The sequence below is a fragment of the Anneissia japonica genome, unplaced genomic scaffold (assembly GCF_011630105.1).
Source record: "Anneissia japonica isolate Jap-2015-1 unplaced genomic scaffold, ASM1163010v1 scaffold5825_len372023_cov165, whole genome shotgun sequence".
Taxonomy (NCBI): Eukaryota; Metazoa; Echinodermata; class Crinoidea; order Comatulida; family Comatulidae; genus Anneissia; species Anneissia japonica.
Window position 1 is genome coordinate 313,585 of NW_022751237.1, and position 15,916 is coordinate 329,500.

Consider the following 15,916-nt stretch of genomic DNA (forward strand, 5'->3'; position numbering starts at 1 on the left):
AACATGGTTTTTGTACAATGACCATCATCAAGATGTTTAAAAGGTTACATAAAACCAATGACAAGATGACCACACTATGTTGTTTGACAGCTTAAGTGGGAAAAGTACTTGCTCGTAAAGCCACACCGAAAACCTAAAAATGGTAATTGAACTTGCTCAGAGACTTCCACAATTAACATACAGTAGCACCATTTTCTGTTTGGTAAACATCTTTACATACAGTCGTGCCTGGTATGAATCCAAAATGTGAACTGGCTTCACTGATTAAAAGATACACATGCATTTATTGCCATTTTATTTTAAAGTTTTATAACAATTTATTTTTGTACTACAGTTGATTCATAGTAACCAGTCAGAAAGTCATCGTGCAAACAGATCACATACAATGCAACATCAGAAGACTAAGTCTGGCACACAGAAGTCACAACCTCTCAAATGCCTTATCAGCGAATCAAATTTGGTTTTATATGAGAAGTTGGGAGATGGTTCTTTTGGATATGTTAGAAAAGGTGAATGGACATCACCCTCAGGAAGCAAGGTAGGATTTCTTCTTTATTTTTATTTTTTTCGTGATTTTGAATTTCTAGTGTGCCACCCAATGATGCTAATAGGGAAAAGATGGCTAGCTGTTTGAGATGTAAATTTATAACTTATAGTATAATATGGACAGGAGTTCAATAAACAAGTCATCAGATAGTTGAAATTTTCTTTATGTCATGTTTGACCTTTTGTTGATCTTAATAATTTTAGTACTAGTAATAGGGCAATAATGGAGGCATGGCCCTTCCGCTGGCCTTGTTTTTAACTATACGATCCCAGGTGAAAAGGCATTTGAACCATAATAGTGTAAGGTGTGCCTCAACTTTTCTTAATAATGATGATCTGTTTTCGTTGTTGAATTCTCTTGGAGTTAGTAGGGAATTCCCTTGGATTTCATATTCCCTTGCCTGTAATGTATTGTACTGGATAGCTAGCCATCATTTCTCTCACTGTATGTCAGCTGGAGGACTAAAATGCAAGTTTATAATACTTCATGTATTTCAGAAGAGACAATAAGCTTTTTACATTGGCATGTGAAAAATGCAGTACAATATACTCATCGGAAAAAGAGCAGGACATCATCGGCCTGTGTACTGCCCAGTTCAATCACTAGAAGTGTAATTATACAAACCTCCCCGTAACCCATCACCTTGGAAGTGTGGAATAAAGTCGATTAGAGGCCAAAGGGCTGATATGCGCAGCACCTTGCAAAGACATACCATCTTCAGCCTCATGATTTTACTGAACCCTTGATCTCTCTACTGTAGAAGACTCTTTCCTTCCTTGTTTTCCTCAGCCAATCACATTTTTTTTCCTGAAGAATAGCCTTAGCCGCTACTATTCTAGTCACGGAAAAAGATTCTGCCAAAAGGTTAACACAGGGAGCTGAAATCAATGATTTGAATCCTGATTGAACTTTGAGCCACTCCTAAATTTTGATTTATGTTTGAGTTAAAAAAAATTCAGAGTTCAAACAAGCATAAATTGGGTGTCTACATCATTATAACAATATGATACATCGTCATCATAACATTTTTTTTCAATATAATATATTGAAGCAAAAGTGGTAATAAAACGGCCAATATAAAATGTAGGGGTAAGGTTTTGTAAATGTGCTGATTCGAATGAATGAGATAAATAATTAAAATATAAAAAGGCTGCAGATACCTTGGGTGATGAATAAACAATTGATTTACAGTGTAAACCTGAGAAAAATTGTAAATTGTTTATTGAGATGAAGTTTACCAGTATATTAATAAAATACAGTGGACATAGCGAACAGCGGTGGCTCTAGAAATTTACTGACAAGTGGTCCGAACCAAGTAAGCCAACTAAAGCCGTGGTCTTGGTCCCAGAATAAAGAATGCAGAATGTTCTTTGCCCAGAATTTATTCACTTTTAGGAGATCTTATATGAAAGACTAGCATTTAACTGTATATCAGGCATGAGCGAACCTACTTCTCAATATAAAATTTGTTTTCTGCATTAAAGATTTAAAATAATTCGTAAATTCTTACTTTTTGTATCGTATAGTCTGCATTGGGCCTACAGTACAGCAGATATTTATTTTCATGCGATATGGTACTGTTAGCTACCAGCCGCCTGGGCCTGCCACAAGTGGTCTGCTTACTATATAAATTTGCACTGTCTTTTTATGATTATTGCACAATATATTGTATAACATGTAAAAATTGTCTTTAGCACAATTGAATTTGTACTTGTCCTGGGACAAGTGAGAAAAATATGAATTTCCCTCATGTCTGTACTTGCTAATTCTTCATTAGGCTAAGTGAAAAGATATACGAGTACTTGTTTAGTGTCACCACCTGCCCCTGATTTATGCCTTGTTTGAATTTTGTTAAATTTTTGATTTTCTGAAAAGTACTATGAAAACACATAAGAAAGAAAATTCAAATCTGAGAAACGAATAAAAGTATCACTTTTAAAGCCAATTTTAAACAAGGAATCAACATCGGCTAAACAGGTGTTAACCAATGTGCACGCTAAATAGGCAGTATTACCACTGCGCACACTCAACAGCAGAGACCCTTTCAGATATTTGGTCCATTGTTCAATTCCATTTACTGTTCTTATGTTCCAACTGGAGGGTTGATATGCAAGTTACTTTCAGGTGAGATGTTGGGCTGGTAGTCCCATGTGTCAGGTGGTACTACTGTAATGAGCGCTGCTGTGATACTCATACAAAAGTACGCCAACCATCTCTATCAAAGTCAAGACATCTGGCACTGTATACCACCACACTTGTGCCACAGATGTCCATCACATTCATCCATCAGTCTAGGATTTTAATTGGAAGTCCCTATCCACCTTGTTCTGCAGGTCCCTGCAATACCTGATTTTCTATTCCATCGGCACGCATCGTCATTGTGACAAAATTTCCTTACCAAAATATTGTTCCAAGTGGTTAGGTCTGTTCCAATCTGCCCAGCTCCCATGTCGTTCTTTCAATGATATATGATCCTTGTTGGTTATAAAATAAAAATAACAAAATAAAAATATTTGTATGTGAAAATTGTAATATAATCTTATTGCATCAGATGCTAACCTTCAAAATGCTTCCTGATTTTGGTTATGCTGTGGTCAAACGAAACATATTCCTGATTAATTAACCCCAACAAGTTCCGTGTGAGATTTCCTGTGAGAATTGGTAAGCACATCGGAAATATTGGTATGGAATTTACCATTGATGAATGCTTTACATGGTTGCTATAATATGAGGCATTCTGTATTATGCCCTCTTGCAATCTGTGTTCTCCATTTGCTTCCTTCAAGTCGACAGTTATTTAAGTTTATTAAAATATTCATTTGCCAACCCATTCAAAGTCATTGCGAAAACATACACAGCTTTTCTGGTAAATGTCATAAGCAAGGTTTTTGTTTAGAGGATATTATTTATATTATTGAATAGTTTGTTTTGATTAAGTGTATTCTGCAGAGCGGACAGAGCAGTGGTACTGTGACTCCAGAAATTTGCTTACAAACCGTGGCGCATGTCGTACGGTCCGAACCAAGAGCCTCTTGGAGCCTTTGTCGGGGTCTCTAAATAAAAAAAATCCTTGTATGGTGCACAGGGAGAGTTTTTATGGCTTACTGTGGTCCAAATTGTGCGTTTGATCATAATATTAGGGATTTGCAATTAAAATAATCATTATTTGGATAGGAAAATTAAAATTTTTTGATCCGATGTCCTCCTCGTAGTGTCGGACGACTGGGGATCGAGGCCTATATATGGTGGAAAATTCCCCTCGCCTCCCGCTGGCACCACAATTCAATACTTTGTTATCTCCATATTTCACATTTTTAGAATGATTCGTGGGAATTTCTTTATATTTATAGACTTTTTTTTATAACAATAATAATTTTTTAGCAATATAGTGCTACAGTAGTGGAATAGCCCTGAGAAAACAAATAACAAGTAGGCAGATAAAACAAGATAAAAATATGTTGACAGTATTTCAGATTTTTTTCAGTCAGTTTCAGCTTGGGAACACATTATTTTGAGAATGTGATTGCTTTTCAGTGGCGTATTTAGAAGTCTTGAAATGGGGGTGCTGAATGAGGGGCGGGAAGGTGAAATGGGGTGGGGCTCGATGATCAGTTGAGGGGCGCTAATTCGCAAAATAAGGTGATTGTAGGGGATTTTTAACTACTTGATCGTGCCTAGATACGCCACATGCTTTTTAAACTAGTTTTATCTCAAACTGTCAAATGAATAAAAAACATTCAAATAAACTTTCACTTGTTTTATATAGATTAAGTGTTAAGAATCTAATTCATTATATTTTATGACGTTGTTACCTGTATCTGTATTTCATTGCATATTGATTTCATTATTGACAATTTATTCTTTTCAGATCAACGTGGCTGTAAAATGCTTAAAGAAGGAGACAATACTGCAACCTGGCTTTTTTGAAGATTTTGTGACAGAAGTGAATTCTATGCATGCATTGGAGAACCCATACCTGATACGACTTTATGGAGTAGTGCTGTCTTCGCCACTGAAAATGGTATAGTTATAGTTCTAGAATAAACCTTTGATTAATTTTTTATTTATTAAATTATACCTCACTATTTCCAATGGATTCATAGCACTGAGTGACAAATTCAATGTTATAACAAAAGTAATATTGATTCTGATACCCATTCCGATTTATACAGTATGCAATTTAAAAAAATAATTGAATTTAAAACCCCCTTAAGTCTATTTCTTAAACTAAAACATATGTTATGTATGTATGTTTGTATTAATGTAATGAAATTGATAATATTTCTGTTTTCTTTAATGATTCCTTAATTGAAATGACATGTTCTCAAAATCATTTTGTGTTTTCCCAATAAAATTATTTATTCTGTTTTGGATCATTCCTGATGATGACATAATTAATGTTGAAATATTGAATCCCGACACGATGGCGTGCATTTCGATACTTGGAGTATGTATTATACTATCTTATCTGAGATTAATCAGTGGACCTTTCTGTTTTGGAAGTAGTATGATAATTAAGGTGGTTCTAGAGGGAAATCCCTCCTTCCAGAGTAAAGCTCTGGCATTATTGGTATTTAAAATGGTATCTGAATAATTTGAATCAGCTGTTAGTTTGCTTTGATGCAGCATTTTATTTTAATGTTTTATTCGGTAGGCTACTCAAAATCCATAAAGCTGAAAACAGCTTAATTTCAATGGTGTCCTATAAACAAGCAATTATATTTTGTTTTAAAACGAAAGTGTACAATAAAACCCATTAACAAACATCATGGTTAATGCACATTATACCAAGGTGAATTTTTATTGCATGTTTATACTCATTTAATTTTTTAATTAATGGAAGATTATGCCAGTTTTTAATAGTACTATAATAAAAATTTTTCGAAGCTTAGCCTTTAATATTTGGAATACAAAATTTTCATTTGGTTTTCTAGTAGTATAACAGTGTTAAGAAATCTTTATTAAAAGTTATCAGTTTAAATATGGAGTATCCACGTAATTGTATATTTTGAAAGCATGAACAAGTCTGAGAAATTTAAACCTATCGTTTATATTAAGATCCAAGTATTGAAAGATTTTTTTTTCTGACTGATGTGTTTGAGATTTAGAATACTTCTGATTGACAGCTTTGATTGATTCACATGCGACTTCCAGGTGGCAATTGCTAGTGCTATTTCATAGGGAAGGAGTAATTAAACATCATCTTCATTTTGAAGACACTGTAGACTCTTATGCCATCAAAATTAATTGAAAGTTACTTTTAATGCAATTTATATTATTGTTTAATTCTCCTAAAGACTATTAAATGAAGCAACTTTAATCGAAACATTGAGACATTCTCTACCAACAAAAGTTCTTTTCTTTTCAGAACTTTCTATGTGGTGTACCGCAAGCATTAATATATTATTATTGCTACAATTTTTATGTAAATTTTGAATTTTTGGTTTGTGTTTACAGGTGACGGAACTAGCTCCACATGGCGCCCTCATTGACAGGCTCCATAAAGAGAACGAAAAGATGTTGATAAGCATGTTACATGAATACGCAATCCAGATAGCTAGTGGAATGAATTATCTGGAAACAAAGAGGTTTATCCATCGTGATTTAGCTGCGAGGAACATCTTGCTGGCCTCAAAAGATAAAGTGAGTTATACTCAACTTATTTCAATTACAAAATAAACTAAAGTTCTGTCCAGACAAAAAAAATTATTAGTTTATCACCTCCTCCCCATCGCTTTTGGGGGGTATTCTGATTTTTAAAAAAAATTTTTCTCCAATCAACATATATTTTTATTTCAAACTGTTGTTTTTCTATCTTTTTTCACCTGAAAAGCTCAGGATTTCTTGCAAATATGTTTACTGGTACAACAAAAACATATTTTTAAATATAAATTTGATACCATTTTTGTGACTTTTTATATGTATGTGTCCCTAACCATCGATTAACTTGTAAACATCGGTAAAATGGGGGCGGGGTTAGCAAAAAAAAAACTCCCTCCCTCATCAGTTTTTATTCTCTGATATAGGGTGATAAACTATTAATTTTTTTATGGGGCCTTAAAACCATACTTGTAAATTATGTATTTGCCCCAATATTAGTATTGATAAATACGACAGATTAATTTTATCTGATACGATATTATTCCTCAATGTTATGGTACAGTTATGTACGGTAAGTTTGATTTTAAAACTTAGCAGATTAGCTCAGGAAGCTACACTAATAGTGGTAGCCACATTGAATGCATACTGCTCCTCCCTTCCTCTATTTTTGATTATATCATTGTTAACATATTTCATAATACAGACTATGATATTACGAAAGTGAAAGATAATTTCATAGGATTTGAGATTAAAATCTAAAATAATAAGGAACATAAACCTACAGGAATCTCTATTAGTATGTGTGTGTTGAATACAAGTGTAACTGCATTGTAGTCCTGCTATAGAACATTATAATGAATGACAATAGAACTTTTAAGACTAGCTATAAAATTTGTGTGTCTGCTGGTTGCAGCTTTTTTATTTATTTTTTTTTATGTGATACACTTTTGAGATTAAAATCTAAAATAATAAGGAACATAAACCTACAGGAATCTCTATTATTATGTGTGTGTTGAATACAAGTGTAAAAACTGCATTGTAGTCCTGCTATAGAACATAAGAAATGACAATAGCACTTTTAAGACTAGCTATAAAATTTGTGTGTCTGCTGGTTGCAGCTTAAAAAAAAAAATTTATTTAATTTTTTTTTATGTGATACACCTATATTTAACTGAAGAATTTTTTTTTCAAGTATGATTCGAAAATTAAAAAATGTTTAAATATATTATCATTATGGTAACTAATTAGTATGTTTAAGAAAGGCATCTTGTTGTAGGCCTATTTCTAACCAATTTATCTAGCCTGTCAGTAGCTGCTTAAAATTGGCTATTGATTAGTGCTAGTTTAATTGTATTGTGTTTGATTATATTCAACAAATTTATTTATAATTTTAGTAATAATTTTAATAATTACAAATTAATAGATGTTTACATGTAACTTTAACGCAAAATTAATTGACAATAAAGATCACATTTTTGGGTCAATCATAGAAGTATTTTCAAGATCAAGTGAACAATAAAATATAAAAATACCTATGTAGGTGACAGTAAGTAGGATTAACAATAGTCACATGTTTATACCTATTATTTCTTATAGGTAGTATCATGGATTTGAAAAGTGATTATCTCCATGCTAGGGTAATAGTTTATTATATAATTTAATAATGACAATTTTAATTATGATTTGGTTGACTTTTTACATCATAAGGAGTGTATGACAGTGTTGGAGTGTACATTTGACCTTTAACTTGCAACATCAGTTTACATGGAATAGCTTATCACATTGTCAAGGAAAACCAGTTATAGTAGGTATGGTATTGTGGTGAATGATTGGATGAATGATTGGATATTCTATGTATTAAACTAATGAATTAATTAAGAATACTGTAGCTGTGAATAGTGGAATGAAAGGGGGACTTCCCATCTTAGTCTGTAATATCAAATGTTCTTGGTGTTTTACACTGTTTATATTGATTTTGGCTTTTGACACACAGAATATTACATCAATAACCTTTTAAAATTATTTAAAAAAAAAATTGTTTTCTGATTGAGATGTAGACGTACACAACTATTTTCTCCATTATACTGACTAACAGCACCCATTCACACATGAAGCAGAGACACATGCAATACTTTATTTCAGACAGAGTTACATTATACAGTTTGTTAGGTATCACCCAAGTGATAGATTATCACCACTATTAATTGGTGTCCTGATTTTGATTTTCCCGGCCATGATAAAATCTCCCAGAAAGGTTAATTCAGATCCATTTATTAGTTTTTGCATGGTTTTTGAGATATCTAGGTTTTTGGGATATTTGGTCTGGGATGTTTCCCTTTGAATAGTTCTCATATACCCACACCCTCTCCGGATTGTCACCAAATTTAATCATATCTTTATTGGATCTTGACAAATGTATCTTGACAAGCGTTTCTGGACAGTCTGACGATCAATTGGTAAGTTTTTTTAGATGTTTAGGTTTGGGACACAAACACGTTATATGAACCCCAAATTCACACCCGAATCAGATCAGTTGATCACTTTATGAGATATCAGTGTGGGGTTTGTTTCCATTTACTTGATCCCCACATCCACATCCCACTCCAAATTGTCACTAATATTGAAGTGGCACATCTTTGATATAGTGGACAAATTCGGGAAAAGATCCAAGCATGGAAAGTTACCAAAGTGCTGGGCAGAAAAAGTCCATGCAAAAAGACTGGAAAACAATATGCAGCAAAGACAAGCCAAACCAGTCGCTCATCACATAAGTTAATTTTTATCTGCCTTTAAAGTTTACAATTTTGGGGAATTTTCAGGCAGAGTCCATTACCAAAGCATTAAAAAATGTTGTTTAATGTCGAAAATGGAAAAAATAACATCATAGCTTGATGTATAGATAATCAGTTTGGTTTAGTGCAATAAAATAGATTTTGAAATTGTTGACATTTTAATATGTTTTGGCCATTATCCCCAAAACAGGATTTGCAAGCAGTGACTGGTTTGGTATTGTATTCACCACAAATAAGCCAATAGACATTAACATAAATTAAATAACATCTGAAATATTGATCTGAAATTCCTAGAAATATATTATTCAATATGATTCATTGGATACCCTGCCAAGCATAGGCTAAGCCAGACAGCCGCCCGGCCGTCTTTTGGACGGCCTACAATTATTTAGGATGACCACTTTTACCGTGACGGCTTGGACGGCTTGTTCTAATTAACTCAGCCTAGCCTAATTGGGCTTGGTCTACCATTAGCAAATTCTTAATATTCTTCAAATCTATCGAATGTTACATTATACTAAGCTAAATCATATTTACGTTTGATAAAATCAACCTTTATTGATTGAATGTACGTTGTTTTCGTACCAATATTCGGTGGTACCAAAAATGTAAGGCTTTGCCTCCCGTTGAAAAGTTCACTTGCAACATGTGTTGTGTTAAAAACATCAATACCCCCCTGGAAAATGGACGGCTCTGAGTTGCCCACAACGCATGCATGTGGCACCCTGCAATACAATACAGTACTTGAGATTCAGTTCCCCAACATAATATTGTTGGTTTTCGTAACTCTCTGGTTATAATTAATTCATGAAATACCTTAAAGAATATTTCTTGTTAACTTCACAAGTTAAACTTTATTAGTCAAAAAAACAATACAGTAGGTCTGGCCTATCTCTTGATTCGGAGGACTGAGAGTAGAATTTACACTAGACTAAGGCGAGAGATGAAGATGCACCTGCATTAGCCTAGAAACATTATGCAAGTATACCGTAGCCGTGCGTAATCTATGTCTATAAATGAAATATCTTTGTGAACACTATTCCGTTGAATACAAAATTCCAACATTTAAACATCTTTAATTTAAATGCCATCTAAACATCATAATTTCTATTTTTTTCTTATGTTTGGGAAAGGGCATGGCCCACCCATCGCTTGAGTGCCATGCCCACTGGCTTACATTTTGGACGGCCTATTTCGTTTTTCTGGCTAATCCACTGCTGCCAAGGAAAAAAGAAACCGATGTGACACAGAGGCAATTCCCAATTATACTGGACCATAGCCATACATTTAGTGGTAATAAAATAACAATTAAAATATAGTAGTTTAATAGTACTGATAATATTATTACGATTGTCTGGTATCTTGTAATATAGATACAGTACTACAGTACGTCTGTATGGGCTTTTAACAAAGGTCTAGAAATATGGTTATCTGGGGAATTGTTTGTGCAACTGAAACATTTTGGTAAGAATTTTGAGAGTTTTTCCAGATTTTACTTCAGGCAGCATCTGAATACCATAATAATGAATTTTTTCCTACATATGGCAATATTTGGCAATGTAGGCTCACTTATTTTAAAGTTGCAAAATATATGAAACTTCGAATCATTTTTTGCAATATTGCAAATAACACACTGAAAATGAATTTCCAATTTAAATTTCTATGGTAATGAATTAATAGTTGTGTTTCTATAGGTCTTGAATGAAAATTGACCAACAGTAAGTTTTTCTTATTGCCTTTTTATATTTTTAAATAGCTACTTCAGTGTAACTTTAACTAATTGAAATTTATTTAATAAAAAAGATTATAAATAGAAAATTTTGATGTAATTAATTTTTCCTTAGTCTTTACGGGAATTTTGCAATAACATTTATTTTCTCGATGATTTTGGTGTTTTTCTTAAGTTTTTATCAAATTGATGTCCTTTAAATGTGTACACTGTATTTTGATTAATTTTTCTGAACTGTTTACTTGTTTTATCCAATCATATAATGTATTAATTGACTGCAATAGAGTTGAATTTCAATTTGAATAATATGTGGCAACGACAAGCCAAACCAGTCACTCGTCGCAAAAATCGATTTTGAGTTATTAATACAGTGTTATAGAGTAAAAATTTAGCTATAAAATGGTAAAAAATCATTCAAATCGGACATTTCCTTATGAAGTTACAAGCGATTAAACACACAGCTGTTTAAAGAACTATATATGAGAAATCAGCCTTCAAAGTTTATGATTTCAGGCATTTCTCATGCAGAAACTATCATCAAATATTGTTTTAACATTGCACATTTGGAAAATAACAGCATAGAATGATGTGTAGGTATATAAAGGTTAGTTTAGTGCAATAAAACAGATTTTCAAAAATTTGACATTCCAGCATGATTTTGCCATTTTCTCTGAAACACGATTTGCGACGAGTGACTGGTTTGGCCTGTCTTTGCCACATATATACAATTACAAAAATTGTTTTAATGTTTCTATTGTACCATATTGAAATATTAATTGACAAACAGAAATAAACGCACTTTGTCATTTAATATTATTCAGTGCAGTCTCTGGGGAAACTAAATTTGATTTATAAAATAGATACTGAGGTCAATGTTGGGTCATTTGGATTGTTAAATAAACAGTTGAAAAGGAATAAAAAATATCAAGTATCAAGTAATATTTTGTTTCACAACAGAACTCAATAATAATACAGTAAGTTGAAATGAAAATAAATTAATATGAAAAAGGTTCCCCACTGTAAGCCAGCTTTAATTGTGTCTTAAGTAATTAATCTTTATTCAATTAGATGAATTGTGAAGTAATTTTAAGAGAAAGAAAAAGAAAAAGAAATTATAAAAAATACCCAATAAATATATGGAAAAAAAAAAAACTAATCAAAAAGCAAACTGAAAACAAACATACGACTGCATTTTTGATTAAATTCTTTAGTTGTTTATTTTAGGTATTGGTAAACGGAACAGCAATTATATAGTAGACTAATAAAAATGTTAATGATTTTCCAGTTGTAATGTTATATTTAGAAAAATAGGAAACAGTTGATGAGTAGGGTATTACGTAAGTTCATACAATAAGTGAAAGAAGCTCTCTGCAACCTAAGTAATGTGATCTGAAGTTCACCCAATCTGTCAGTCGTAACAATTTTGTGTCAAAATTCTCCACAAGAAATGCAGTAGGACTGTGACATTCGCTTAGAGTACCTCTAATAAAGAATTTAATGTTAATGTACTTCAGCTACTAATGATTAAGAATATATTATCTATTATTATAACTACTTTCGACCATTCTCAAGGCTGTGAGGTACTTGCTCGGGTCCAGATATTTGCAGGAGAGTGTGCAAAAAGGAAAAAGGGCAAACTGTATTTAATGGCATCGAACCGTCATCTGTCTTGTCACCCTTCCCATCTTTTGAGAGACTTAAAAGCCAAAACTAATATTAGATTAGGCTGAAAATTATTCACATAAATGACCCCCAACACCTAAAAGAAGAAGAAAAAACTACCAACAATTATTTTGCCCGCTAAAAAAAAGGGGAAGGTTTGAATGTCGCCAACCATCACCCCATCTAGATCCTACCCCAGGAGTATCATAATGTCATTTTGTGAAGTTCAGTTATATGCAAGATTAATATTCTAAAGCATGATGAATACAGCTACGTCTTAAAACTATAATTTTAATAAGACCTTTGCAAATGAAAGACAAATTACCTTTTTAAAAAAATCTGAGCCAATAATTATGTTTAATAGTGTTTACAAAAGCAGGTAATATTGGTAAAGATACTAAAAACTATCTTATTGGTAAAGATAGTAAAAGCTATCAAGTGAATCTGTAGTAACGGTAAAGATAGTAAAATTTATCTTTGTAATTGGTAAGATACTGTAGTAAAAAAGTCTATCAAGTGAATCTGTGAGAGCAGCTTAAATCAGTAGGCTAATCTGGTGGTAGCCACTGTGCGTGCGCTAAACCGTGGAGATCTCTAGGTCCCCGGCTCAATTCCCATCGCTGCCTCTTCTTGTGTTTTGGCTGGAGGGCTGAAATACAAGTTACAATAGCGCATCCATCTTTCAGATGAGACGTATAAGCCGTTGGTCCTGTGTGCATTATGGCCCATGTGCACGTTAAAAAAACGCAGTACACTCTTTGGAAAAGAGTAGGGGATTGTCTTCCAGTGTACTGCACAATCACCACCTGAAGTACCCCACTGGAGACAAAGTCTTCTTCTAGACTTTCATGGGCTGTCCTTGGTGTTTACACCAAATAATTCCAATCCAACCAACTGGATTATATACAGTACATGCTAAAATGTTGTGATAAAGTAGATGTGTAGACATTAAGTATACGTCACATATTGACTTAGCAGGGGCGGATCCAGAGATGTCCAAAAGGTGGGGGGGGGCCCGAAAGTGGGGGCCGAAATTTGGGCCGATCGAGACAACAATATCCTACTAGGGTGTCCTAACACGGAAAATAACATTTGAGGCGTTGTGGGCTATCATTTTTTGCTTTTCTTTCTTTTTCTCTTTTTTTTTCTTTTTTTACCTCCCAAAAAGGGGGGCCGGGCCCGGGCCGGCTCCCCGTAAATCCGCCCCTGCTTAGTGATTAATATGGTCACTATAATATTGAATAATGATAATAATAATATTATTTAATATATATAGTGAACATACGCTTTTTCATCAGCCGCACTCACTAGAGTACTGTAGTATGTTGACCTGCTAAATTATACAGAATTTTACTCTTTTCCTTCCAGTGTCCTAACATTCTTTGATTAATGAATTCTCACATGTGTTGCTTTGTAGCCTGACTGTCCTCATCCAGTATTTTGTAGATCCGTGTCAGTGTAAAGTTTTTACAAAATTTTAGTGGCCATAAAAGGGGACTCAAAAAATGTCAGTAAGGTTAAAACACCTAAAAGAATGGTGCTACGATACAGTATTTTTTCTAGATCTGTGCACACATCTTGGATGGTAAATCATCACCAACTTTAGGTCTTTCATCAAATTAGTATGATACAATTTGCAAATAGAAACTGCGAGCGATGCACAGTGTAGAAATGTATGGCTTCTTCAGAGTAATTTATCTCTAAGGCCCAAAATTTTCAGTTTTTTTTTCAATATTCAAGCATTTAGACCTCTGTGGCCAGATTAGGCACTAGTGCTCTGTTCTCGCGAAGCATTATTTGAATTCTAGAGACTAAAATGTACAGAGAACACTAGAATATTAAAGTAATCTGATATTATATAAAACAACCATAATTACCTGTATACTGCCTTTCCTTGCCATTTATTTTGCACATTTCATTCATGTCATTTGTACAATTATTACATCTTTCTATACTTGTTCACCATGTTTTTATTTCTCAGTCGAGAAATATGGGTATCTGAAGTTTTTCTCGCAAATCTGGCTACAAAACCATATCCAAATTTCACGTTCCACTTTTGACCATGAGTTGTGCTTCGCACTCACCGCTGAGGGTGGCATTCCGGGAACCCTGCGTCCAGTGTACACAATGGGTCATGTGCACTATAAATAACCCAGTACAACTTTCGAGACGAGAGTAGGGGGTTTCCCGCTGTACTGGCCCATACAGCTCCTGTTGTGGACAGACGAGATAGCTGGTACCGGTTTACTGGGTAGCTCAGACGAAGAGACTGTTAGGAGAGGAGAAAGTTACTGTGCGAGCTAGTCCACACCTCAACGCTATATAAAATCTAATCACGTTACATACATTAAAAATAGTTTTACAGTAGGGGCCTACAGTACTGTGCTCCATTAAAATGGTTAGCTTTCCAGTACTCTAGCTGTACTGTAGTTAAGAGCAATGCAACTATTTCTGTATTTCTGGTCATGATATTGAACCTGTGACCCTAGAATAGAAACATATCCATTAATCCTCAACAACAGTGAAACCCACCAATCTGACTCCTTTTATGTGTGCCAATCTTCCACAATAGGCATGCTCAGATGAGGTAGGAGCAAGTTCAATATAAGTTAGTGGCACTCGCTGTATTGAGCCATTTCAATTCTACTTCAATTGATTTGTCTGCTACTTTCAAATGATATTATTAAGAACTTACTTAAGACTGAGTAAACATGACATTTTTATGACCTTACTTTTTTCCCGGAAAGGTATATTACTGGCAATTGAGTGTCAAAAGCAGTATTTTCAATTTCTGTAAAACACATTTACAGTTCAACAAGAGACAATCGATACTTCCGGAGTGTTTTCATAGAATTACATAGTGTGCTTTTTAGTAGTGTTTGTCCTGGGTAACCCTTTTGTGGTTTAGGAAGTACTGTAATTTTTTATTATTGTTTTTTTTTTTTGAGATGGAAGTTTGTGTGAATCATGTTGTGTAAGCTCTAGGCTACTTGAATGGATGTTTCTGTTAGGACTAGGTCCTATCACTGAGAAATTGTTGCTAATACAAGATTTACAGTACAAAAATCAAAATGTAACAAAATGTAACAGGCACGAGTGTGAATGCACATCATCCATGTAAAACAAATGTAATGTCAGTGTAATAGCTTGGTATTCTGGCGTAGGAAAAAGGCAGAGGCGCTTGTGATATATTTTTAGGGGTAAGGGGGCTGAGTGAGATAAGGATAACTTTGGTGCGCATCGCCATCTGAAGGCCTTCTGACTGAGCGGGGGAAGGGTTTGGGTGGGGGTGTACCCTCCTCCCTAATGAGATTTTTTTATAAATAGATACCGCTGGATGGCCGGAAGTGGCTCTCTTGAAGTGGCTGAATTGAAAAGTACTTTTGAGTGTTACTTAATAAACACACATTTTATTTCATTATTCCTATTTTATTTTTCGGTCTTGCTGCCCGATGAATTCTAACAGTCTAAATTTTTCTGATGAATCTTGGTTTATACATATTTCAGTTTTTTATATTAATTTTGAAAGAAATTTCATATTTTTAATAGTTGTGGTACTGTACATTTGGGTTTGGGTGGAAGGTA

At 33.8% G+C, this 15,916-nt stretch overlaps 1 protein-coding gene across 1 annotated transcript in view; it reads left to right on the top strand.

Annotated features, from left to right (window-relative positions):
* Positions 1-328: 328 nt before the first annotated feature.
* Positions 329-15,916, top strand: part of LOC117121611 (activated CDC42 kinase 1-like) — a 29,545-nt gene continuing 13,957 nt past the window's right edge. The window contains exons 1-3 of the mRNA XM_033266846.1: positions 329-538; positions 4,416-4,568; positions 6,005-6,190. Of these exons, the coding sequence (XP_033122737.1) occupies positions 386-538; positions 4,416-4,568; positions 6,005-6,190 (492 nt within the window). The 5' untranslated portion in view covers positions 329-385. The remainder of the gene's footprint in view (positions 539-4,415; positions 4,569-6,004; positions 6,191-15,916) is intronic.